The 25320-nt window shown below is 53.6% G+C and overlaps 1 protein-coding gene across 1 annotated transcript in view; it reads right to left on the bottom strand.

Annotated features, from left to right (window-relative positions):
- Positions 1-240: 240 nt before the first annotated feature.
- Positions 241-25320, bottom strand: part of ASB2 (ankyrin repeat and SOCS box containing 2) — a 43088-nt gene continuing 18008 nt past the window's right edge. The window contains exons 3-10 of the mRNA XM_003939825.4: positions 22645-22749; positions 20173-20339; positions 19188-19343; positions 16655-16900; positions 12896-13067; positions 4857-5421; positions 3833-3986; positions 241-864 (exon numbers count right to left, since the gene is read on the bottom strand). Of these exons, the coding sequence (XP_003939874.1) occupies positions 728-864; positions 3833-3986; positions 4857-5421; positions 12896-13067; positions 16655-16900; positions 19188-19343; positions 20173-20339; positions 22645-22749 (1702 nt within the window). The 3' untranslated portion in view covers positions 241-727. The remainder of the gene's footprint in view (positions 865-3832; positions 3987-4856; positions 5422-12895; positions 13068-16654; positions 16901-19187; positions 19344-20172; positions 20340-22644; positions 22750-25320) is intronic.

Here is a 25320-nt window from a genome sequence, read left to right as displayed (position 1 = left end):
ACAGAGCTCCTCTTTCCATGGTGATTGAACCAGGAGAGGAAAACCCGGGCCATCATCCGGTCTTGGCTGGGGAGGAAAGGATACAGCCTCTTGGGTCTTTCAGGAACCCAAACAAAGGTGACACATTCAGGGGTCCTTGTGCCCCATCCCCACCCCTGCCCCATTCCCACTACTGCCACGAGCAAGGCTGAGGACCTCAGGCCCTGGGGGTCTGGTGAGAGGGACTTCGCTGGGCAGGTGTCACATGTGTAGCATTTATTGTATTAATACTTAACAAAGCTCTCCGAGACCCAGGGTCCCCTCCCCCAACTCTGGGCCACATCTTCATCTGAGTCTTTGGGGAGAAAGCTCTGAAGTCAAGTGGAGAGTTTTCCAGAGCAAGTGGAGGGACACAGGGAAGGCTCTGAGCCCACCTTCCCCAGACCACCTCAAACTCTGCCCTGGCCCAGAAATGGAGGTTTCTATCATTCCCGAAGGCAGAGAAGTTGTGGGATCTGCTCACCAGTTTGTAAACAAATGATTCTTCTCCTCCTTGACACATTCAGTTCTCTGCTCTGGCCAAAGCTCGGGCCCTGAGACCCAGTGAGATCCTGGCAGCTATCCAGGCTGAGAGGGAGGCAGCCTGCAGCCTCGTCTGTCACCAGGTCCCCTTGGAGTTGGGGACACCGATGTCCTGAGACTTAGTAAGAAGAGTCTGAGGGGCCACTCCTCTCTCCCTGTGGCCCAGTTACTGGGTGTTCTCATATTTCAGGTATCTAATCAGCCTGCCTGGGAGCGGCAAGGTGTCTAGTAGCTTTATACGGTATTTCCCAATGGCTTTTCGAACCCGCAGCCGGCAAAGGTGAGCCAGAGGTCTTGGAGGTTCTGGAAGAAGGGGGGAAAGAGAGAGGCTGATTTGTCGTTTGCAATCAGCAAAGGATTTGCATCTGTGACCCCAGCCTAGGGGAGGCACCTATCTGATGTGGCTGGGGAAGAGAGGGGTTATCTGCACCCCAGTCCCTGTTAACTAAAGAGACCCAGCAAGGCACCTTCCCACTGTTCACCCCCCATTGATCTGCACAGCCCAAGCAGTGGACAGAGTGGTTGTCACACCCATTTCACAGGTGAGGAAACCGAGGCTTAGCGAGGTTCTGACCCTTGCCCAGGATCCCTCCTGGGACTACAGAATGGTGCCTCCCTCCTCTCGACCCCTTCCTCTTCACATACAACCTGGGCCCCAAATACGGCCTTAGCAATGGGGTCTGAGGGTTTGACCTCTTAAGTGCCCCCATACGTGGAATTCAACTCAGAGCTCCCAGTGGTGCTGAGAGGCCAGGGTAAGAGGGCAGAGACTGGCAGCTCCCCTCCGGCCCCAGAATCCCACCTGGCTGCCTCCCCCAGGAGCCACAGAGCGGAGTTTTCTCAGCTGGGCAGTGGGTAGAGGTAAGAGCAGGGATGAATGCATCTAGTAATGGGGTGATTTATTTCAATCCTGAGCAAAGGGTCAGGCACAGAGAAAGCGTCTGCTGAATCACAGAATGCCATTCATTCATTCACTCATTCATTCATTCATTCATTCACAAGCACATGGCACATGCTGAGCCCCCTTGCTGCACCTGGCTCTGTGCTTGGGCCAGATATGCAGAGGTGCCTGCCTAGAGGCTCTGGGGGAGGCTTTCACAAGAGAGGGTGCCCTCTGAGTGGGGTCCTGAGGAGTGGGCAGGAATCTCCAGGTAAGGAAGGGAGACAAGGGCATTCCAAGCAGGGCAAACAGCAAGTGGTAAGGACAGGAAGTCAGGCAAGCCTGGGGCTGGAGGGCAGATGGGACGTGGAGCAAGGGCGGAGGGCCAGGCAGCTGGAGCGGTGCCTAGCGATGCATCCACACACCCCTCACCATGCTTCTGACACCCCCACTGCCCTCTGAGCCACCCTCTGAGTTCACTGCCTTCTGAGCTCAGATGTTTCTACTAAAAATCTGAGTACCCAAAGAACAGGGAAGCATCATTCCTGTTGTCCAGGCATCTTGTCTGGTTAGTTCCTATTTCTATCTCTTAAATGCTGTGGTCTGGATAAAAAATAATATGGTGACCTTGTACATAGAAGGTCTTGAATATATATTCAGTTAATGGCTGAATTGGAGTAATTAATTATAGGCATTGAGGCCAGTTAGGACACTTTTTTAATAGTCCAGAAAAGAGATGGGGAAACCATTAGGTAACAAGCTTAGAATATAACTTTCCCTCCAGGAAGCTCAGCACAGGCTGCTGAGCAGACGCAGAGCCACGAGGGCTGACAGGCCAATCTATGGGCTCTGGGTGCTTCTTCCCAGAATAACGATGTGGACGTCACAGCATTAAACAAACAAGCTCATGGGGACTGTCTTGCCGGTGGAAAGTGGACTTTAAAGTAACCCAAATAGATACTGGTTAAAAATGATTGGTTTTACTGGCTAACAAATGTGTACTGAACACTAAGGTCTCTGCAGGGTTTTCCCAGGAGCATGGTTGAGTTGTTGGGGAATCACCCTTCTCTAAGGAAGGCAGGAGAAGCTGACAGAATGGGTGGGACTGTTATCTAGGCTTAGACTGCTCCACCCTCTAGTGGCCAAGGATCATGATGGCAGCAACCAATTAGTTCCTTGAAGGCTACTGTGCGTCTAGAGTTGAGCCCCAAGTGAACAGGCAGGTTGCTGCCTCCCTGCCATCACTGCCCCAGAAACTTTATCAAAGGCTTCAATTCAAGTGCCTTCCAAGCACCTGTGCCAATGAAATATCCCACAGTATGTGTGGGTTCACAGGGGTGTGGGGATCAAGGAGGAACATGGTGAGTCAGACTTGGGGCATGGCGTGGGCCCCCAAGGCTGCACAGTCTTACCTGGGGACAGAAGCAGTAATGGTGGAATGACAATGGCCAGCCTCTGTGCTACTCCTTTGGCAATCACTTGGCCAGGGAAGGACTGTGCCCTCAAGCCAGAGAAAGCCCTGGGGTAGCTGGGATGCCGCTGAACACATGTCCATTTCTGTCACCTACAGTATCCTGTTTGCCCAGGTGAGCTCTGTAAGGCCTAAGAGGGACTCTGACTTCCTCAGCCTGACTTAGCCAGGCGGCCCCATCTACTCTGCACACATCAGAGGAACAGTGACCAAATCCCACTTCACTGCGCCTGGCACAGTTCATGTGGATAGAGGCGAAAGGGGTTGGCCCAGGTGCCTCTGTTCAGGTGGTGAGAGGCCCTGCCCACAGTCACTCAGCAAGGTCCTGGCAAGGCTGGGTCCAGGATTCAGGGGCCTGTCTCCCACACCAGGGTGCTCTGTGCACCAGCAACTTTGGTGTCTTCTGGGAGCCCGTCGAAATGCAGACTCCCTGGCCCCACCCCAGACCACCGGAATCAGAAGCTGCATTTTTAACAAGACACCCAGGTGCTTGGTGTGCACTTTAGTTTGAGACACCCTGGACCACCTTCTCTCCTCTCCCCTGCCACAATGCCTCTTGGTGGCCCCAAATCATTCACAACCTACTCTGAAGGTTTGGATACCCCTCAGGGGAGCTATAGCTGTTGAAAACATCATGGGAAGATGTAGTGGAGAGACTCTGGGGTTGGTCAAACCTGGGTTTGAATCCCAACTCTGCCACTAACCAGCTATGACTTTGGCTCAGGTGGCACAGCTCTCTGAGATAGGCAGATTCCTCATGTTTCATCCAAGAAGTTACAGACACATGGTGTGTGACACGCAGCACAGAGCCTGGCACGGAGCAGGTGCTCCCAGGGTTAGGAACGGTCACATTCCCTGAGGCCTGGGCCTCAGTCAGGCAGGGAGATCTGCCAGTCTCGGCGGCAGCAGCAAATCCCTACCTGCCTTCTCCTTGATGACGGCCCAGTCCTCGAAGCTGTCAATGTGTTCCTTCAGCCTCGAGCAAAGCTGCACGTTGCCCACGTAGTCCAGGAGGACATCGATGATGGGCCCTGCCCAGCGGCTCACCTCTGGGGCAGACACGAACTCACAGAACTGAAAGAGAACACGCCAGGACCAAGACGTGAGTTTACCCCACCTGCAGCAGCCTGAGGCCAGGGAGCACAGGAGATGTGTCCAAGCACACACCCAGCATAGACACTGTCCCCTGAACAATGTCCCCCCAACACAGGCTTCTGCTGCCCAAAGTGGAAGATGGGCAACTTGAGCAGGTCACATCACCTCTGAGCCTCAATTTTCCTGTCTATAAAATAGGTATATGAAACAAACTCCAAGGGGAATTTTTTTAAACGTGAGAATTAGGTATATGAACATAAACTTTGCACACAGTAGGCAGCCCATGAATGATCGCCATTAACCATTATAGTAATTATCTCCAGGAGATGAGTGTGTCTAACTTCCTTTTAAGTTCTGGCTTTTAAACCAACCACATGGACATGTCCTGCCTCGGGGTCGCTGGCTTTCTGCTTCTGACCCTACCCTACACCAGCCTGCTCTTGACATCCCTTTCCGGGGTGTTCACATCGCATTCCAGGTGCAGCCCCTTAGTTCTGCAGAGTTCTCTGCTCCACTCTCGGTGACGTAAACTCCCCAAAGCAGTGGACCAAAATGAGGATCGTTCAGTGCACCACTAAGTTCTGTGGCCTCTAAAGTGAGCTAACCGGCGGTTCCGCTGCCTCCAACGGGTGCTAACTAGTCAACTACGCTCCCTTCAAAACGTCCTAACCACTAACCCAGCCTACCAGGACGCAGGTTGACCAGCGTTCTCTGCTGCCCCCAAAGCTGTCCACACTCCCGCGGAAGGAGTCCACGCGGTTCCCAAGGAGCGCAAACTACCCGGCCTCGACACTGCCCACGCGCGCGCCCCCCGGCCCACACTCTCCCACGCCGGCGCGCGCCGCCCACCTGCACCACGCCGGGCTCCTTGTCGGCCGCGGGCTGGTCGTTGAACCTGCTGGAGGGCTGCGGGGCCGGCGGGTGCGGTCCGTTCCCGTAGAGGCACGAGAAGCAGGGCTCGCCGTCGCAGCCCAGGTCCATGAGGAACTTGAGCAGCGACAGGCACTTCATGGCGAACATGATGGTGGCGGGGAAGGCGGTGGGGTGCGTGGCGATGTAGGCGTCGATGTTCGCGCCGTGGTCCAGCAGCAGCTGCATGGTGCGCAGGCAGCCGTGGCGGATGGCCACGAGTAGGGGGCTGATGACGTCGCGGTTGGGGTCGGCGCCGTGCTCCAGCAGCAGCTCGGTGGCGTACACGTTGTTGTTGACCACCGCGAAGTACAGCGCGGAGCTGCGCCGGTCCTCGTAGAGGCGCGCGCGCTCGGGGGCCAGCGGCGTGTTCACGTCGAAGCGCGCGTCCAGCAGCGCCTCCAGCACCTCGTCGTGGTTGCGCTCGGCCGCCAGGTGCAGCGGGCTGATCCCGCTACGGCGCACGCGCGTGCGGCTGGTCACGGGCAGCAGCATCTGCACGATCCTGCGGGGCGGAGTGGCGGAGGGGCGGGCGCGGGTGAGGGGAGGGGAGGGAAGGGGCCGCACACGTCCCACCTGCAGGGGGCGCCGCGGGTCCACCATTCTCACCCCACTGGGGAAGGTGGGTCTGCTGCTGTCCCCGCTTTGCAGATAAGGAAACTGAGGCTCAGAGAGCTTCAGCCACCTTCCCAAAGTCACATAGCCAATCAGGGGCAGAGCTGGGCGTCAGACCCGGAACCTCTGACTTCCGAAGTCTGAGTTCTTAAAAACCTCAGCCAGACTGCTCTAGGGTTTCAAGAAGCTCCCACTGATTGATTTCAGGCTAAGGGCTGTGGCCGGTTGCCAGCTCAGTCATCTGGAGGAACTGACGGGAAGGCCCCCAATACAATGAATGTCCAGCCTCCTCCCTGCAGGAGGCAGTAGACGTTTGGAGCCAGACCCTGCTCTCTCTCGGGGAGGACGGACAGGGACAGCCGGATCCAAGATCTCCTGTGCCAGGAGGCTCCTAAAGACAAGTGCTCTTGGGTTTAATCTTTACAATAACCCCTAAAGCAAGGCTCCTCATTCCCATTTTGCAGATGAGAAGATTCAAAGCTCTGAGAGGTTAAGGGCTTGCCCAGCCATACAGTCAGAAGAGGGGAACCAGGGCGTGCGCAATCCTCTGACTCCAGGGCTGAGCTGGCCTGCATTCCTATCTTGCTGTTGGGGGACCCCAGTGGAGTCACTGGATCCTGAGGACAAAAGGGAACAAATGTGTTTGGCCCCAACTACTTCTGCCCCAGGCCCCAGTCAGCCCACTATGACCATGAGGTCACTTGTGCTCCTCTCCCGTGAGTCTCATCGCCTCCTCCCCCGAGGGCTGACACTAGCTTCTCCCAGTCTCTCTGCCTCACCTCTGTGCGTGGAGAACTTGGTCAGCTGCTGAAGCCTGAGCTCCCAGAACCTCTTTCCTAAAACTCCAGCCCTGACCTCAGCACTTTACTATACTACATTATCCTCATTCCAGAGATGAGGAGACAGAAGCCCGGAGTAGGTAAGTGACTCTTCCAACGATGCACAGCTAGTAAGTGATGGAGCCAGGATTTGAACCCAGGCAGTCTGACCCCAAAGCTATACTCTTCAAACTCCCCTACTTCCTATGTAGCACTTAGGGTGACAGTTAATATATCACGGGGCTTTGCAATCTTCACAATGTGTTAACTTGCCTGCTCATTTCACCTCCGCTGCAGCCCTGGGTGGGAGTGGCTGGAGCAGGCCTGTGGCTTTTTTTTTTTTTTTTTTTTTTTTTTTTTTTTTTTAACAGATGTGGCTCAGAGAGCTGAATTGACTAATCAGGGGTCATAAGACAACTCTGGGGGCTCAACCCCAGGACTCTTGGCCACTTCTCTTGGCTCTCTTCTCTTAGACCTCTGCCACTTGCAAGAACAAGGTCCTGCCACCAGTGTGATTCCAGATCCTAGGCCCTGCTGACAGGTGACCTCACAGCCTTGTGTGGGGCTCCAAGGAGGCGGCCATTGCAGGGGGTGGGGAAGCAGGTGCCACTAGGCCCATTCCCATGCCTCTCGATTCCTGGCACACAGGCTTCCTGGAAATCTGATGCCAGTGACCTCCTGCTGGGATCTCAGTGGAAAGTATTGTTATTGTTAGTGACGCTATGTTTGGCTAAAATCTGCCTCTAAAACCTCAAAAGGAAATTCACACACCCAGGGGGACTAATTGCCTCCTAATTTCTATTTGTGTAGGCACAGGAGGCCTGACTTTGCTCTGCAGAGGTGCTGGTCAAAGGCAGGCCTGGGGCCTCACCCTGGATGGCGGCCACAAATGCTCCGCTAACAGCTGTAACGTACCCACAGTGAGAGTGGCTGCCTCGGGGCCGCTGGGCAGATGGGGCTGGGATCTCTGGCAGGTCACAGCTGGCCCGGCAATTCTCCATGAACCAAGGGAAAGTGGCAGAAATGTGGGAACTTGAACACTGTTTCAGTAATGCAGTGAATCATCTTATTGCCGTAAGTCTCTGCCAATCAGAAAGTGAATATGTAATGCTGGACAGGCTCTGGAGATCAGTGTGTCCACCTCTTCCATTTTACAGAGGGTAAAAATTGAAGCCCAGGCTTGGGGTGGGGAACAGAGTGAGGTTGGACAGAAGGCGGATGGTGCACAAGAGCAAAATGCAGGTCTCTGGATGCCCAGGGCCAGGCCTTCCACGATGCCCTGCTCCTCCCAACCATGGGAGGGGCCATGTTGGCAGCCCCACTGCACATCATCACTCCTCTCCCAGCCTTTTGTGGAGCAGAGGACAGAGAGACAAGGGGGTGACCCCACCAAACATTCTGGGTCTTCCCACTTCTCCCACAGGCAGGTGTTGGGACCTCAGAGTACAATTGCTCAAGCGGCATCTTATGAAGAGGAGCAAAGGTGACCATTGCCCAATAGAACCGTAGGTGTCTGGAAGGATGGCTCTCCATCTCTCCCTTGTCCCCTCCCCAGTGCAGAGGCCACACCAAATAGCTTAGCTTTGCCTGTGTAGCCCTGAGACCAGAACAGATCCAGCTCAGGGTCACTCCAGGAAAGCCCAGTGCAGCAGTGTGGCAGGCACTGCGCTGTCTCTGACCTTGGACCTCATTCTGAATCACTGGGCTCCTGCCTCGCTCCTGGGACCCACCAGTGTCTGAAGCCTGGCATCCTTGCCCCAGGCCCAGGTTCCCACTCTGGGATTCTAGTTTCCTCAAGGCAGCAGGCTTGCCATACTGCCTGGCCTCTCTTATCTGGCTCTGATGCCCTTTCTGAATCTAGCCCAACAGCAGGGGAATGGGCAGAGAGCTTTGAGCCAACGCAGGCTGTCCTTAGCTAGAGAGGGTCCCAGCATGGGCAGTGGGGAAACCAGGAGGCTCAGAGTCAGGGGTACAGGGGTTACACACCAGCTCTGCCTTTCAGCACTGGGCCAGCTCAGGCCTGTCACTTAACCTCTCTGAACCACACGTAAAGCAGAGGGGTAATTAATTGTAATAATGGTGATGATGATGATGATGTTAGCTATAGCTACCCTTCACTGGGCTCCAGTGGGTTGCCTCGAGCACTTTACCCCCTCCCTTTCTTAGTTATAATTGTGCTAATATTGCTGAGCGCTGACTATGTGCCTGGTACCATTTAAAGTGGTCCTCACATTTATTTTATTAGTTTAATCCCAGCATGACCCTTAGAGCTGAGAACTTGATCTCTTTTACTCATTTATTCAAAACAACACGGCAAGGTAGGACTGCTTCCAATCCCAGGTCCACGTTCCAAAGTACAATTTCGTAATCTTTCACCAAGGCTGCTTTTGAGGATAAAATGATATCTTACACATGAGTCTGATCAGCCTGTAGTTGGCAGTGAATAAACAGTGGCTCTTGGTATCCTGACCACCGGCAGGATGACTGCAGCCCATTGCCCCTGTTGCCCTAAACACAGAGGTGTTCTGGGTCACCAGGTCACTGTGGCATGACCTTTGTCAGTGTTCAGTGTAAATTTGAATGGAGCGCAGGGTACGGTGGCTCATGCATGTAATCCCAGCTCTTTGGGAGGCAGAGGTAGGTGGATCACTTGAGCTCAGGAGTTCAAGACCAGCCTAGGCAACATGGTGAAACTCCATCTCTACTAAAATACAAAAATCAGCTGTGTGTGGTGGCGGACACCTGTAATCCCAGTTACTTAGGAGGCTGAGGAAGGAGAAACACTTGAACCCAGGAGGCAGAGGTTGCAGTGAGCTAAGATCATGCTACTGCACTCCAGCCTGGGCAATAGAGTGAGACTCAGTCTAAAAAAAAAAAAAAAAAAAAAAAAATCTGGATGGAGGGCTTGACTTTAATATGGGAACCAATTGCCCATAGATGGCTCCATGGCTAGCACTTCTCAATTCCACTGTGCGGCCTTGACTTATTTTCTATGAGGCTCTCTCTATTGATTCTGAGCCTCAGTTTCTCTTTTAACTAATGGGGATATTAACTTGCTTGTGAATGTGCTTTATAAACTGCTTTTTAATGTATCAAGTGTCCTCTATTTGGCTTTATTCCAGAAAGAATTTCAAGTGGCTTGCAAAGATTGATAAAATACAGCAAAAGTAGTATATATTGGAAGTAAAAGAGAAGGAATATTTAAAAGTGATGGAATCAGAAGTAAGGCCCAGAATGCAAGTCTGTGTTTTCTATTGGCCACAGAAGAGGCTCTAAGATCTGGATTCTCTACCCAGGCTGCACAGTAAAATCTCCCGGGCAGCTGTTAGACACCCTGAAGCCTCAGCCACAGCCCAGACCAGCGGAAGCACCGTATCTTCAGGTGGGGTTCAGGCATCTAGGTTTCTAGTGCAGCCAAGGTTGGAAACTACTGTTTTGGGTGCTATTCTTGGGGTATCTGCTCTGGTCTAACTCGTACAGTTTCTTCATAAATCTGTCTTTGGTGTTGATCTTTAAATTCGTATGGTGGCTTTGCTAAACTGGAAACGAAAAATGGGAAAATGTGTGCCTTGGAGGTGACGGCGACATTGGGATTTTAGGGCTCCTTTCTCGGCACACCCGAATGTCACCCCTACACTTAAGTGTGTTGAAGAGAAGACACATCTGACAAACAGCCCTCAGCCCCTGGTGCTGCCTTCCACGCCTGGGACGGCCAGGGTGTGTTGGCAGGTGGCAGAATGTGGAATGTCTATGGAATGTCACATCAAATCCCCGAGCAGAGGGCCTTTCATGCTGCATGCCCAGGGAGGGAGTGATGAGCTTGGGGCTTGCTGGCCAGGGGCCCTGCTGCCGGTGGCAGAAGCTGCTGGGAACCAGGCTTTAACCCTTTTGTTGGATAACCCTCAAAAAGTGGCCCAGCCCCTTCTGAGCCTTGGGGGACAGAGGGAAATGGGGCTTGGGAGTGGAGGTTGAATAACCAGAGAAATCACCATGGGAATCCGCATGAACCCAAGGCAAGTGAGTTTAGGGGAACAGAAACCATGTCTACAGTGGTTCCAGGCATGACCCGCCTTGCTCTCTGATCACCCCCAAGGCCGCCTAGTGCCCCTTCAACTTCTCCAGCTGAGGCCGCACTGCCAACACCTGAGTTCACTTGAAAGCAGCCCAGATGAAGTTCCCAGCCCTGCCACTGTCTCCAAAGTCACTCCCATATCTGGCCTTGGTTTCCTTCTCGTAAAAGCAGGACCTGAATTAGATCAGTGATCTCTGCAGCTACGGACAGACTGTATCTGATTTGCTCAGGGAGCTTTTCAAAGAGACAGCGGTGCTCCTTCTCTCCTGGAGATTCTGGTTCACTGGATCTGATGTGACATTTTAAAAACAGCCCAGAGGGACATGGATGTGCAGGCTAGAACTGGGGGGCAGTGGGCCAGGAGATTTCCAAAGTGCACCCGTTCCTACCTGTTCAACCGGATCTCTCTGGGGTCAGACTCAAGGTAAACTGTTTGCCCAACTCTGACTGATGCCCGATGATTTGTGGAACTGAAGAGAAAGGTGCCATCTTGTGCATGCCCGCTGCCTGGCTTGAGCTGCTGTCTTAAGTGCACGATCATGGAATGCACTCTCCCTACTAAGAGTGGTGCACGTAGAGCACACACTGGGTGCAGGTGCTCTGCTTGGTGCTTTATTTCCATTCTTTATGAATGCATATCCACTTTACTGGTCCTCCCACAACCCCATGAGGCAGGTGTGACCATTCCCCGTTTTACAAATGAGAAAACTGAGGCTCAGAAAGGTTAAGCAACTTGCCCAATGGCCTCAGCAGGAACTCACACCCAGATCTGTCAGCCTGGTGGCCTGCTGTGCTGTCCAGAGAAGGCCGGGTCTCCTCTGTGTGTGTACTGGAGGGTCTGGGGAGTGGGGAGGGCATCTTTGGTTGGTGTTGGTGCAGGCAGCCTGTGCAGAGGGGCCTGGAGCTTTAAGCATCAGCTCTGAAGCCTTGAGTCTTCGTTTTAGTCTCTGGAATGAAGAGACTTTCACCCCATTTCCCTCTGCCTTAGCGAAGACAACAAACATCCCCTCAACACACAGTCTGTGCTGCTCACTCTCCTCACTGTCTGGGAGACTGGGGTGTGTTTCCCCAAGTGTCATCAGGGTACATGAGATGGGATTTTAGGTGAAATGTTTTTTTTAATTGATTGGAAACGGATAATAGTGTGATAAATGTTTCCTCTTCAAAATAAATTCATTGTAAGTAAAAACATTATTTCAAGGAAAAACTACTAAGCAACGAGAGTATAGATATTTAAAATCAGGAACAAAATCTGTGAATGGACAAAGTTTGGGAAACGCTATCCAGCAAAAAGGGTCGGGCGCTGGGGTTTTAGTCCCAGCCCTGGGGACAGGGCTTTAAAGGGGCAAGTCTCTTGACGACCAGAGCCTTAGTTTTTTGTCCTGTAAAATGAAAATCCAGGTTGACCTGTATAGCCACAGCACAGTGTGAGGTCCACATGAGAGACAGATGAGTTACACTCTGGAAATGACCAAGCCCTGTCCATCCTTCAAGGGCAGCTGGAGTTCCGACTCTGCGGCCCAGGCTTCCCCATGCAACAGTGTTGCTGGGAATGTTTAAAAACTGGCTTAAGCAGGGCAGAGCAGGGGAAACGGCTCTGGTTTGTAGCATTTGCCAATTTCCATGCTGTAAACATTCCCCCATGGCCAACTTTAAGCTACCAATGTGAGGTCAACAGACGTGGCGTTGGGAAGGGGTGTGCACAGCGGGTTCATGAGAACTGCCTGAGCTGGCTCCGGCACACCTCTGCCTCTGGCCCTGGCTTGCCTCTCTTCACAGGAGCCAGGCTGCTCCTCGGCATGCTCCTTCATGATGTCATGAGTTCACATGTCTCTGCTTCTTCCCTTCCTCCAGATTGCTCCTTGGGAACTTAAGCCTCTCTTATCTTGCGCAGAGTATCTAGCACGTAGTAAATGTTTAATAACTGCTAGCTCTTATCATTGGTGCGTTTGTATTTTTGTAGGTATTCACTGCATGCTTGCTGATTGCCTGGGAAGTTATCTTTGCATTCCTGGACCTCTGGAAATAATCATTAGTTCAGACTCATATCTGCCTCTCTGGGTAGAATTCCTGTAGATGTGACCTTTGGAGCAGGTGAGTACCTGCCACCTATGAGCTGTGTGACCTTGGGCAAGTCACTCAACCTCTCTGTGTCTTAGCTTCCTCATCTAAACAACAGAAATAATGATATCCACCTCAATGAGCTGTTACGAAGATTAAACAAGTCTCTGATGTGCGGAAGGGTTTGCTGTTATTATTGCTGCTGCCGTTGTTATAGGCACTCACTCCATGCTCTCTAACTGCTAAGGGGTTTTCCTCTTCTCCATGGGAAAGGTGATGTCTATTCTGACCTCTCCCGGGCCTTCCTAATCCTGTGGGTGGGACATTTGGGACTGGCCCAGCCCTCCCATCCCCTACCCGCCGTGGGGTGGGTCTCAGGAGAGCTGCCGGCTGCCGGCAGAGCCCGGGCTGACCTGTAGCTGCCCTTCTTGGAGGCGATGTGCAGCGGGAGCAAGCCATCCTTGTTGGTCTTGTTGGCGTCGGCGCCCTGTGACAGCAGAAACTCCACCACCTCCTCGTGCTCGTTCTTGCAGGCTTCGTAGAGGGCAGATGCACTGTCGCTGGCCTGCGTGTTGATGTCAGCACCTGGGGAAAAAGAAGCAGATCAGCAAGTGACTAAGTGACCGGGGAGTGGCTGTCCTAGATGTAACACCACTGCGTGCCAGGCCTGCTGTGCTAACCACAGTGATGCACCAGATCTTTAACAACGACCCTTAGGAAGGAGGAGTCTACGCAGGGCCACCCCCAGCTTCTTTCAACATCAAGACCCAGGGACCTGTCTGGGTGTGGTGGCTCCCGCCTGTAATCCCAGCACTTTGGGAGGCTGAGGCAGGCGGATCATCTGAGGTCAGGAGTTCGAGACCAGTCTGGCCAACATGATGAAACCCTGTCTCTACTAAAAACACCAACATGGTGAAACCCTGTCTTTATTAAAAATACAAATATTAGCCGGGCATAGTGGTGGGCGCCTGCAATTCCAGCTACTCCAGAGGCTGAGGCAGGAGAATTGCTTGAACTTGGGAGGTGGAGCTTGCGTGAGATCCAGCCTGGGCAACAGAGGAAAACTCCGTCTAAAAAAAAAAAAAAAAAAAAAAAAAAAAGGAAGAAAGACCCAGGGGCCTGCCAGCTCAAACAGAGGCCTCTGAGAGGATACAAGCAGCCACGATGGTGCTGGCATTTTCTGAGCACCCACTGCGTGCTGGGCATCGTGCTTTCCACATGCTGTATCTGAATTCACAGTGGGTGTCACCCTGTGACATCAGTTCTACTCTTATCTCCAGATTACAGATGAGGACTCTGAAGCACAGATCACTTTGACCATTTGCCTCAGATCGCCCAACTCATAAAGATGGAGCCAAACTTCAACCCAGATGGTCTGATGGCAGACGCCATGGTGGATGTTCTGATGGCAGAGACCATGCTCTTAACCCTTACTCTGTGTAAGAGGGCCTGGACCCTGTCCTGAGAGAAGCCTCATGGGTCTAGGAGAGCACAGAGCCCCTAATAAAGGAAAACCCCAATAATGTTATTAATTGTAATTTGCTATTAATATTGCCGTCATTATTGCTAATATTGCCATGCTATTAATATTGATAGTTATTGGTATCAGTAACCTCTAGCTCTTATCATTAGTGCTCTCTGTGCTAGGGACTCCCTGCATGTTTGCTAATTGCTCATTCTCTGCCTTTCACTTCAAGGAGTAAGAGAATTACTTTCTGTCTCCTCCCAAGAAAATACTAGGCCAGGTGCAGTGGCTCACACCTGTAATCCCAGCACTTTGGGAGGCCAGGACGGGGGGATCAGTTAAGCCCAGGAGTTCAAGACTAGCCTGGGTAACCTAATGAGACTCTGTCTCTTCTCTACATCTACTGAGTAGCCCCTGGCCAGGCATGATGGCACAAGCCTATAGTTCCAGCTACTCAGAAGGCTGAGGTTCGAGGATTGCTTGAGCGCAGGAGGTTGATCTCGGCTGCAGTGAGCCGGGATCGCACCACTGCACTCCAGCCTGGGCAACAAAGTGAGACCCTGTCTGAAAAACAAAAACAAAAACAAATCCGGAAACATTAATTCATGCTGCTAGGGGGAGGAATCAGGCCTGGTGACAATCTGCCTCCAGCCCAATCTTCTACACCTGCTACATCTCCTGGATGACGGAGCGGGAGAGGTGAGGGAGAGAACTGATGTGCACACAGCTTTCTCTGCAGAAAGAGGGTTCAGGAAGGACATGGAACTAAGATGCTGGGAGACGTCCGTGGGGCTAAAATCAAAAGCATCTGCTAACCACAGGTCATCTCTCTAAGCATGTTGCTGATCTCAGGCTTTCTGGTAATTTCTTATTTTTGATGATGGTGTGATCAGTTTCTGGTCTAGCAGAAACAGCACAGGCTTTGGCGACAGATGAGAACCAGTGGGGGCGTCTGTTTCATGGCTCACAAGCCCTGCAGTCTCAGAAAGCCTTTAGGAGCCTCAGTTTTCTCATCTGTCAACACGGAATAATGGTACCCACCCCTCAGAGTTACTGCAGGGAGTAAACAAAATAATGTAAGTAAATGTCTTAGCGCAGTGCCTGCCACGGTGAAGCTGCTCAGACATGCCAGTTGCTGAGGATGGAAGGAGCTGGACAGAGGGCATCGTTCTGCCTCTGGCCTGAGGGAGATCCAGTGAGCTGCCCTAACCCTCTGCTGGGCTCTCAGAGGCAGGCGCCCTGGAGGGCCTGGACCCCGCCAGCAAAGCCACCTGCTCACACAAGAAAAATATTTGGGTTGGAAAATGGACTCAGCCCACAAAGTGAACAGACCCTGACCCAGAGTGTCGGCAGGAGACCCAGGCAGATGTTTGGAGTTAGTGAGGTCGCCCTTGCCTGCTGAGCGTGCTGTCCTTCACCAGGAGTCCTGGCCTGGGCTCCCAGGACCCTGCCTGTGCCCCTTTGTCCTTATGCTGGCAGGCCAGATTTGTTCCTGGCTGCAGGGAGGGGCCTGTGGCTATGTTCCCTGCTGCTCGGGCACGTGCTGAGTGCACGGATGCCTACCTGGGCACAGCCCCATGCTGCTGACTCTCATAGGCTAGGGTGGCTGGCAGAGCACAAAGTGTGTGCAGTTTGGTGTCAGATGGCAGTGGATCAGCATCCAGGCTCGACTGTGAACAATGATTAACCTCTCTGCACCTCAGTCTCTTCATCTATACAATGGGATGAGCACACTACCTACCACATGGGGCTATGGGAGAGCTCCACGGACCCAGTCTGTGTTCACACTTCGCAAGTCTGCAGCAGATGACTACAGTTCAGCCTCAGCGTCTGGATTACCCTGGCTTCTCTGTTGCTAGAGAGAAAGGGCTACTTCCCACGGAGAGAGAAAAGAAATCAAAGGCATACTTGGGGAAGATCAGGATATAATGTTCTGTAACCAAAAGCAGGTCTGCCATGTCTCGGGGTTTTCTGCTGCTGGGCCATCATAATGCAGGCCGTATTGTGTTATTTTCTCCAATTAAGATATTTCACAAGCGAAGAGGGCAAAGACCTGGGTTCAAGTCTCAGCTCTGCCACTAGTCTGCTGTGTGATCTTGGACAAATAACTTTCCCATCCTGGTCCTTGAGTTCGTCACCCATAAAAGGAGGAGGTGATCTTAATGTTGGCTGAGGTTCCTTCTGGCCCGGACGTGTGATGTGGTGGAAAGAGAAGTGGTTGGGGTATCAGGTGACCAAGAGTCTAACTAGTTCTACAATGGATTAGCAAGAAGCAGATCAGCAAGTGACCAAGTGACCAGGGAGTGGCTGTCCTCGATGTAACATCACTGCGTGCTGGGCCTGCTGTGCTAACCAGTGATGTACTGGATCTTTAACATCGACTGGTGTTTCTTTCTCTGTGCCTCAGTCTCCTCGTTTATAAAATGAAGACATTGGACTAGATTAGAAAATAATAATAGGTGGTCCACAGGCCACCCCCCCCATTTGTGCTAATGGCAGATGTCACTAGTGGATCCTGATGCTCTTCCCACCGAGCCTGGACATAGCCTCAGCATCCTTCTCAACACAGCACTCTAGGGGGAATGTCTTACTCCACCAGAGTGCCTACAAGATGATCCCTAACTCGCCTTCCCTTAGAGCTGACCTCTGACATCCTTCCCATGTGCCCTCTGGGGACACCACAACCTAGGGACCCTTAGCCACTCACCGTACTTGGCTAAGAACCTCAGGGCCTCCAGCTGCCCACTCTGGGCGGCCACGAACAAGGGGGTGATGCCGTAGGCATTCTTGGATTCCACCTTGGCTCCTCCGCTCACCAGGATCTCCATGACCTCCAGGTCATTGCGAGACACAGACTCATGCAGAGCGGTCCAGCCGCGGTTGCAGCGGTGGTTGGTGTCTGCGTTGTGCTGCACCAGAATCCTCACGGCCTCCGCGTTCTTGCGCTCACAGGCTGTGCTCAGAGGGAAGCAGGATGGTCAGCAGGGCCTGACAGGAGCTGGCCAGCAGAGACTGCATTCATCCGCCTGTGCATTCACTCATCCACTCATTCAACTTTCTACTGGGTGTGGATTAAGTTCCAGTCCCTGCATTGAACCTGGGATATACGACTAAAAGTAATACTGATACTAATATTAGCAATAATACTTGCTGATTCGTATGTCAGGTACTGGTTCTATCTTAGGCTGTCTGTTCTGAGCATATTTTACAGGATTAACTAATTTGGTCCTCCCAAATTCCCTGAAAGGAGGTAGTGATGTTATCTGCTTTCACAGATAAAGAAGGTAAGGCACAGAGAAGGTAAGTGACTTTCCCAAAGTCACACAGATACTAAGTGGCAGAACTGGGTAGTCAGGCTGAGGGTCTCTGTCCCCTGGGATGTCCCAGGATGTCCCTATCATTTCCGCTTTCAATGGTACCTGCTTCAGTCCTCCACATTACCAAAGCTGGAAGAACCTTCCTAGATGAGGAGTGGACATTGTGATAATCCTGCTTAACTTCCCCCTACTCCAGCAAAAGCTATTAATTTAGTTCAGGGTAAAATGCATGTTGTGAGAAAAGCTCTGCAAGTCTTCCTTGACCTGCTCTAACCTCCTTTATAAGCCTCATCTCTCTCTAGACCCCGAACATGCCCTTGGTTCTGGCCCCAGAGTTCTCACCAGGAGCTGCAGGTGGTATTGGAGTCACCCGGGCACTTGTCCAAATTAACCAGCCCTGGCAACTTCTCTGTGTCAGTGTCAGTGGGAGAAAGAGTGAGGAATGGGTCAGGGAGACTGGCAGCAGGGGGAGGAGGGCTGCCTGTGTCCTGTTTCAAACAAGACCATAGGCCAAGCCCTCTACCTCTCTAAGGCTTGATTTTCTCACCTGTAAAATGGGGAGAATAAAATCTTGAGAGGAAGCTGTGGTAGTGAGACTGTGTGTAAGGCCTGAGCATGGTGATTGGCACACAGGAGGTGTGCTTGCCAGACCAGGGCCAAGCTCTGGCTGTGGGTTGCCCAGCTTCCTGGGCACTCCTTCTGGACAGCTGAGGTTCCAAGTGATAGGCATGGTGCCCTGGCAGGCACGGACTCCAGTGAAGACACTTCCACAGTGGATCTGCAGTGGATCCCATGACCTGCTACTCAGTTCCTGCTGCCCAAGCACTGGATAGCTGACACATGGGAGATCAGGCATATCTGTCATTTTTCCAAGTACAGAGGCCTGATCATTTCTGCAGGACCCCGGCTAATTGCTCCAGTGTGTAGGGATGGACAGGAAGCTTTAGAATAGGCGTCCCCAAACTACAGCCCGCGGGCCGCATGCGGCCCCCTGAGGCCATTTATCCGGCCCCCCGCTGCACTTCAGGAAGGGGCACCTCTTTCATTGGTGGTCAGTGAAAGGAGCACAGTATGTGGCGGCCCTCCAACAGTCTGAGGGACAGTGAACTGGCCCCCTGTGTAAAAAGTTTGGGGACACCTGCTTTAGAATGTAGTGGTTGAGTGCAGTGTGACATCCGGCTCCCTGAGTTTAAACCCCTGGGGTACACCTTGCTGGGGGTGTGATCCTGGGCAACTCATTTCAAGTCTCCGTGCCTTAGGTCCTCATCTGTGAAAGGGGATACCAGCGGGGCCTACCTCGTATGTAGATGTATATGAGGGTTCCGTAAGAGAACGGTGTCTGGCATATACGGAACACTCAATCAATGCCTGCTATTGTGATTATTTAGATTTTGACTCTGGGTATTGCTAGGACAGCCAATGAATATCTGTGGATGATGTACTGAGTAAGCCAGGAGGCCTTATTTTTCTTAAGCAAATGTCCCTGAGGTACCTGCTCTCGCATACCCCACGCCTTTGCCAGTGCAGTTCCCCCTGGGTGGCCAGTGGGTAATTCCTCCTCTGCGGTTCAGCTCGGGCACCACTCCTCTGGGTGCCCCTCCCCCATGCTCCCACAATGCCCCCTGCCAAGCTCTTCACTGTTGTCTGTGTGCGGGAGCCTAGCAGGCTGGGATGGTGCACAGGCTGGACGATCGCTTTCCAGCTCCAAGCCCTCAGTGTCCCTCAGGGTCCTGGCCGAAGGGAGGCAGCTGGAAAATGTTGGTAAAATACATGCCAGAATGCATGATTCAGTTACACAAATTATGCATTTGAGCAGGGGCACTTTGGGGGTTATGCACTTATGGGAGCAACATTCGTTCCCTGTTGCCTGCCCCGCTTCCGGATCCTTCCTCAGGAAAGCCCACTCCGGGGTGGAGGCCTCACCTTTGTAGAGCGGCGTCTCTCGGGATTTGTTGGAGATGTCCGGCTCGGCCCCAGCCTGGAGCAGTGCAATGAGGCAGTCCAGGTGGCCCCGGCAAGTCGCCAAGTATAGGGCTGTTTCCTCCTGCAGGGTGCGCTGGTCGATGGCCCCTGGGTACGCTGTGGAGGGCCCACCAGAAAATTCATGAAGGAGGAAGACACTCGGCCCCGCAACACAGAGGCCGTCCCAATTGCCTCCCAATTTCAAGACCAAGGTATGACATCCTCCGAAATTTACCAACTGCATTCATCTGGCCCTTTCACAGGCCATTTTAACTTCCTGTGGCATCTGAGGAGGTTGTACAAGTCCAGCTCAGATGCCACCTCCTCTGAGAAGGCTTCCCTAACTGAACCCCCTCCCTCTTCGAATACTCCTGTCCTTCCCTTGAACTCCCACCAGCCATTTCTGGAAACCCACTGCCACATGCCAGGGTTTCTTGGAGTGTGGGGACCATTTGAGGTCTGTGCTGCTTCAGGGCAGAGGTGACACCTTCTTGCAGGAGTTGCCCTTCTGAATCTGGCTCAGCAGGAAGATGGTGCTCATAGAGGAGGCATGGCTGGCCCGGGGCCCCACAGCAGGTGGGGAATAGCCTTGGCCTGCCACAGGCACAGCTGCAGTATTTTTCACACCAAATCAGTCCCTGGGACGTTCTGGAACAAGTTGGCAGCGGCTCTCCCAAAAATCAGCCCTCCCTCATTCCTTTTCTAGGAATTAGGCTCTCCTGTCCTCAGAGCCCTGGAGAGGTGGCAGTGGGGGTGTCTGTTGGGGGGTGGAGACAACTCATTTCCCCACTCCTAACTCGGTGACTGTAACTGACAAACGGAAGTGACAGCCTTGCCTGCCCATCTCACCGAGGTGGTTGTGGGTAAAGAACACGAAGCCCCCGGAGCAGCAGTGGTTCCCCCAGTCCCTTTCTCACCTCTGGCCACACCCAGAGCCCCCCCTCACCTCGCTGCAGGACCTTCAGGCAGCCCAGCTGGCCATAGTATGCGGCCTCGTGCAGCGGCAGCCAGCCATCCTTATTGGGCTCTGCGAGATTCTTCCCTTCCTTGATCATGGTCTTCAAGGCCTCTTCATCGCCGTCCTTGATGGCCTTTATCAAGGGGTCCACAGGCCTGCAAGAGCAAGGTGTGGGTCAGTCCTCAAGGTCAGGCTGAGCCAGGCCAGGGGGCCTCTCTCCCAGGAAGAGGGCAGGGCCTGCTGGGGGCTGGGAGCCAGTGCTGGCAGTGGGGTCACTCGGTCCTTGTCCCTGCTGGTTCTAGGATGAGCACTCAGCCCCCTGCAAACCAGTGGCTGCAAGAGGACTGGGGGACCCTCCATCCCTGTGGCTTTCCATGGCTGCAGTGAATGTTATACCAAGACCAATTCTACCAAGAAGATTCAGGCACACAACACCAGCCTCCCAAGGGGTGGCTAACTACCCACATGGGCAGCACTTGTGATAATTGAAGGCCTTCCGTAAGTATAGCGCTCCAGCGTTTACCAGGCATGCCCACCTCAGGGGCCCCTCTTACTCCTGAGTATCTCTCTGGGGTCTTCCAACTCCTCTCCTTACCCTGTCCCTTAGCCCCTCCCAGTACATCCAGATGCAGAAAAATTACATATGTATGTATATGCTAGAAGGATTAACAAATTTAAAGCCTTCACAATTTAAAACTTCTGAATGTCAAAAAGATTTCAGGGCTAAAGTGAATCCCTTCCTTGCTTGGCTTGTTAAAGTCCCTTTGTTCATTCAATGCTTCCTTCCTTCCTTCATTCATTCATTCACTGAGCTCCCTAACCCCATCCTTGGAGAGTCAGTGAGAACCATGATGGCTATGACTCTCAGATCCACTTTTGGGGCGGGTTCTGCATCAATAGCCCCATTTCCCAGGTGGAGAAGGTGAGGCTGGAGCCAGACCTTGCTCCCAGGATCCCCATGCCATGTTGGGCTAGGATCGGCTCTGGGGGTCTCTGCCACCAGCCCCTGCACCCTCCCAGCCACTTCCTCCAGCATGAGCAGCACTTCCTCCTGATTCTCAGGCTCTCTGGTTATTAATAGCATCAGAGCACAGATGCTGGTGAAGCAAGACCCAGCAAGGACGATGAACTGACCAGATAAGTCCTGAAGACCCCATCAACACCGTCACTGCCACCTTGATGAATTCCACTTAGGAGCAGCCAGAGCAGCCCCTGTCAGCATCAGGAAAAGCCCAGTGGGGGTACCTGTCCCCCTTTTCCTGGAGGGTCTCAGTGGGACACCAGCTGAACTGGAAGGGAGGAGGGCTGGCTGTTCTTGTGACCGAGGCAAACAGGGCGTGGTGTAGTGCCTGAGAACACTTTCAGGATCTGTCGCCCAGCTTGGGTCTCTCCAGCTGTGATGCAGGACCCTGGAGCTCTCAGCCCCACACATTCACAGCTTCTCCATGACCTCAGACAAAGTCCCCGCCCTGTGGGTGGGGGAGGGTGCTGGGGGTGTGAGGCTAACAGAGACTAACCAGCTGGACAGGACCCTAGAGGTCACGTCGCCCTCCAGCCATGTCCTACAGAGAAGCGAGACTCAGGAGACAGGGACTCTCCAGCCGTCATGCAGGAAGTGGCAGCAGCTGAGACCAGCACTGGGTCTCCCTTTCGGACTGCCAACTACTCCCCACACCTACCACACCAAGGAGGTGGAGGGCGGCAGGATTTGAAAAGGGCTGGGAAGGAGAAAGAAAATATTGGCCAATTCCCTCCTCTCTTCTCTACAACGTAACTGAGTGAGGAAATGGGGTTCCAGTGATGGGGCCCCTCTTTTGCTTTTGGCTGCTTCCAGGGTTGCTATTCCAGGGGCACAGAGAGGGGAGGGAGGCAGAATTATTTTCCAAGGAAGCCATTAGCCCTGCCTCTGGTGCCAGGCACACAGAACCCCTGCAGCTTAGATTATTTCTGGATTTTAGCACCTGGCACTTCATAAATAAGGGCAACAAAACAAAAGCTGTGGGTGTGAGCCTTTTGGATGTACCCGCAGCGCTGGCGTGGGGAAAGTGAGACTGGGACAAACAGAAGGGTTCGCAATTCATCAAGTTCAACTCCAAGCTCTTCTGGGCCTCTGGGGGTCTAAGGCCATCTCCCCAGTCTGCCTTGTGCTGGGTCCCCAGGTGCAGAGCCCCATGGGGCTCCTCCAGTGCTCGGATCCCATCTGGGGGCATCCTAGTGGGCAACACCAGCATGCCTGGCTGGCAGTTCCTTGAGGACTGAAGTCTGTGGCTACCAAGCCCAGCTCAGCAGGAGCAGCGGGGTCCCAGGGGGACACCCCTAGAAGGAGCTTGCCTGGCAGGTGCCTCCATAGTGCCCTCTGCCCTTCTGGATGGGGGCTGTGGGCCTGCTTCTCACCCTCCCTGCCACCTCAATTAGGGGAATGAACTTGGATGGTCCTGGGGCCAGATAGGAGTCACTTACGCCAGCTGGGAGGCCTTGAACAAGCTGCTGCTGTATTTCTGCATGACCCCTTGGAACAAGCCCATGGGGGCGCGGGCTGGCGAGCTCTCAGGAGGCGCAGTGGACCTGGAAGGCGCAGAGCAGGAGTGAAAGAGGGAAAAGTACTCTGCATAGGAGAAGCGGGTCATGGCTTCAGGCAGACGCGAGGATGGAGGGAGAGCCGGGGAGAGACTGACTGATGGACAGACACAGGGCTCTGAACCAAAGCAGATGGCTGGGTCCTCTCCGTGTGCTGGACACAGCTGCTGTGTCTCTGGATTATTTTTGGCCCTTGGAGGAAGCCCTGGGAGATTTAAATGACCATATAAGACAACAATGAGGTTAACCTCACCCCACCCCCAGGGTCCCCTCCCCAGCCAGCCACGAGGGAGGCAGATCCGAAGCAAGGTGACATTCTTCACCCAGGAGGATGTGAGCCAGGGTCAGGAGGTCAACAGGTCTCAAAATGAAAGGGGCTCAGCCTCACTATTGGCCAGGCAAGTCCCTACAAGGCGGGATGAGAAATTCATGGGGAAGCAGAGGACGGGGGAGCAAAGCTGAGAAGCCAAGCTGTGCCTGTGACCCCCATGCCCACCTGCCGGCCCCTCATTAGGGGATCTTGTCCCGGGGTGGGAGCAGACACTACAGCAACCTCTATAATGTCACTATAGGATGCACAAGGAAGGTCACCGGACCCAGACCCAGGTTCGAGTGCAGGCTCTGGTGCTCCTTGGCCATGTGACGTGGGACACGTTGACCTTTTCTGTGCCTTAGTCCCCCCACCTGCAAGGCTGCGTGAAAACAGCCTGTGCTTGAGGGCTGGTGAGGCCTGAGTAAGCAACTGGTGTGAGGAGCTTGGTGGAGTGTGAGCGCAGAGGGGGTTCCACACGTGCTCACTGTTCATTTTCTCATCATTTTCCTCTCTAAGCCTCAGTTTTCCCACCCTGCCAGGCTCTTGAGAGGGTGGAAGGGCTGGAAGGAGGAGGGATGGCTGCTCCACACTCCTCCACACATCTGAGTTGGCCTGGGGTCATCGTGAGAACAGGGTATGTGGCCCCTGCTGATCCCACCCTCAGGAGGTCAGGCCTGGTGCTCTCGACACCTCAGTGGGCCTGGCCTTTCCCCACACTCTTCTCGGGGGATTGGGGAGGATTCTGCTACCAGTGACTCACACCCTGCGGGGCATGAGGTAATTGTGACCCTGAGAAATACCCGCACTCTTTCAGGCCGGGCCAGTGCCTAAAGATTCTGTGGGTACCCCTGGCAAGGGCAGGGCCTGGTGGAGAGGAACAGGGTGGGTGGGAGGAGGGGGACCTGCTCACCCCTCTGCTTCACCCTCTTAGGGCTGGCTGCAGGCCTGGCCACCTTCCTCACCCTCATCACGGTCACTCCTTCCCACCTTCCTTCTCCCGCCCCCTGCTCCCGGCCTTCTACTGACCCGCACCAGGGTGGGCAGGACACCTCCTGCACGTGTCCTCATTCATCCTCATCCATCGACTGTAGATGGGGGTGTCTTTTACAGATGAGGACACGGAGGCTGTGAGAGGGGACATAACTGCGCAGGGTCACCTGCGGCGGGGCAGCGAGTGAGCAGAGGTTCAGACGGCTGCTGTCTGCCCAGCTCTGACGCCACCCTGTCCTCTGAAGGCCTGGCCTCTTCCTGCCTTCTCATTCTCTCTCCAGCTCTCTGACCTCCACACTGACCAGCCCTGCAGCTTTGAACGAGCCCCAGCCCCTCTCTGTGCCTCAGTTTTCTCATTTGCAAAATGGAGAAGTGAAACTGGGACCAGACTGGGAATGTCTTCCCTGCTTCTGCAGCTGTGGAGAGAGTCCATGTCCAGCAGATCCCAGAGCCAGGGCCCCTCATCAGCCCTACTAGCTGCTGGGCTTAGTGTCCTCTGCATTAGCACCTGGTCCTGAGAAGGAGAGAGAGCCGGGCAGGTGGAGGCAGCCTGGGGCCAGGCTCACCTCCGCGGTCTCCGGCCCCGTCATCTTGATGAGGCCCTGAGCTTCCACCTCCCAGGATCCTTGGGTCATGGCTGCCCTCATGCTTAGTCCACGTGTGGCCTCCAATCACCCACCATCGTTAGAATGTTTTTAGCAGGATAATAAAGCATTGGTAAAAAACCCACTGCACCGTTCTAAGCTAGAACCCATTGCTGCATAGTAACAGCAGCAACGGTGGCCGGGAGGTTGAGGCTGATGGAGCTGGAGGGAGATGGTGATGATGACAGCGTCTGACAGCTGTGCAGGGCAAACGTGTTCCCGAAGGCAGCCTCTCTTCTCCTCATTTCCATCCTCCAGCCATCACTGACGAGGCCGCAGGTATGCTGCTCCAATTTGCAAATGAGGAAACAGACAGACGGAGTTCCATTCAACAAAGATTTCCCAGCTCCAGCTGGCCATGCAGCTCATTAAGACATATCTTTCCGTGGATCCTGAGGATGTTGGGAAGCCAGCAGGGAGGGAAACAAGGTCACACACAGTCACGGAATCACAGAGGATGCATGCACTGAGGTCGAGGCAGGAGGGCTCATTCTGGGAGCATTGAGATTGGGGTGCTTTGGGGGCTGAGCAAGGCAACTGCTCAGAGTTACTGAGCCCTGAGTTTCAGGGCTGGCTGGGGAACCAGGGCCCCAACTGGGTTTTGTGCTGTTG

The sequence above is a fragment of the Saimiri boliviensis genome, chromosome 2 (genome assembly GCF_048565385.1).
Source record: "Saimiri boliviensis isolate mSaiBol1 chromosome 2, mSaiBol1.pri, whole genome shotgun sequence".
Lineage (NCBI taxonomy): Eukaryota > Metazoa > Chordata > Mammalia > Primates > Cebidae > Saimiri > Saimiri boliviensis.
Note: the sequence above shows the minus strand (reverse complement) of the source record. Positions and strands in the feature narration are given on the sequence as shown.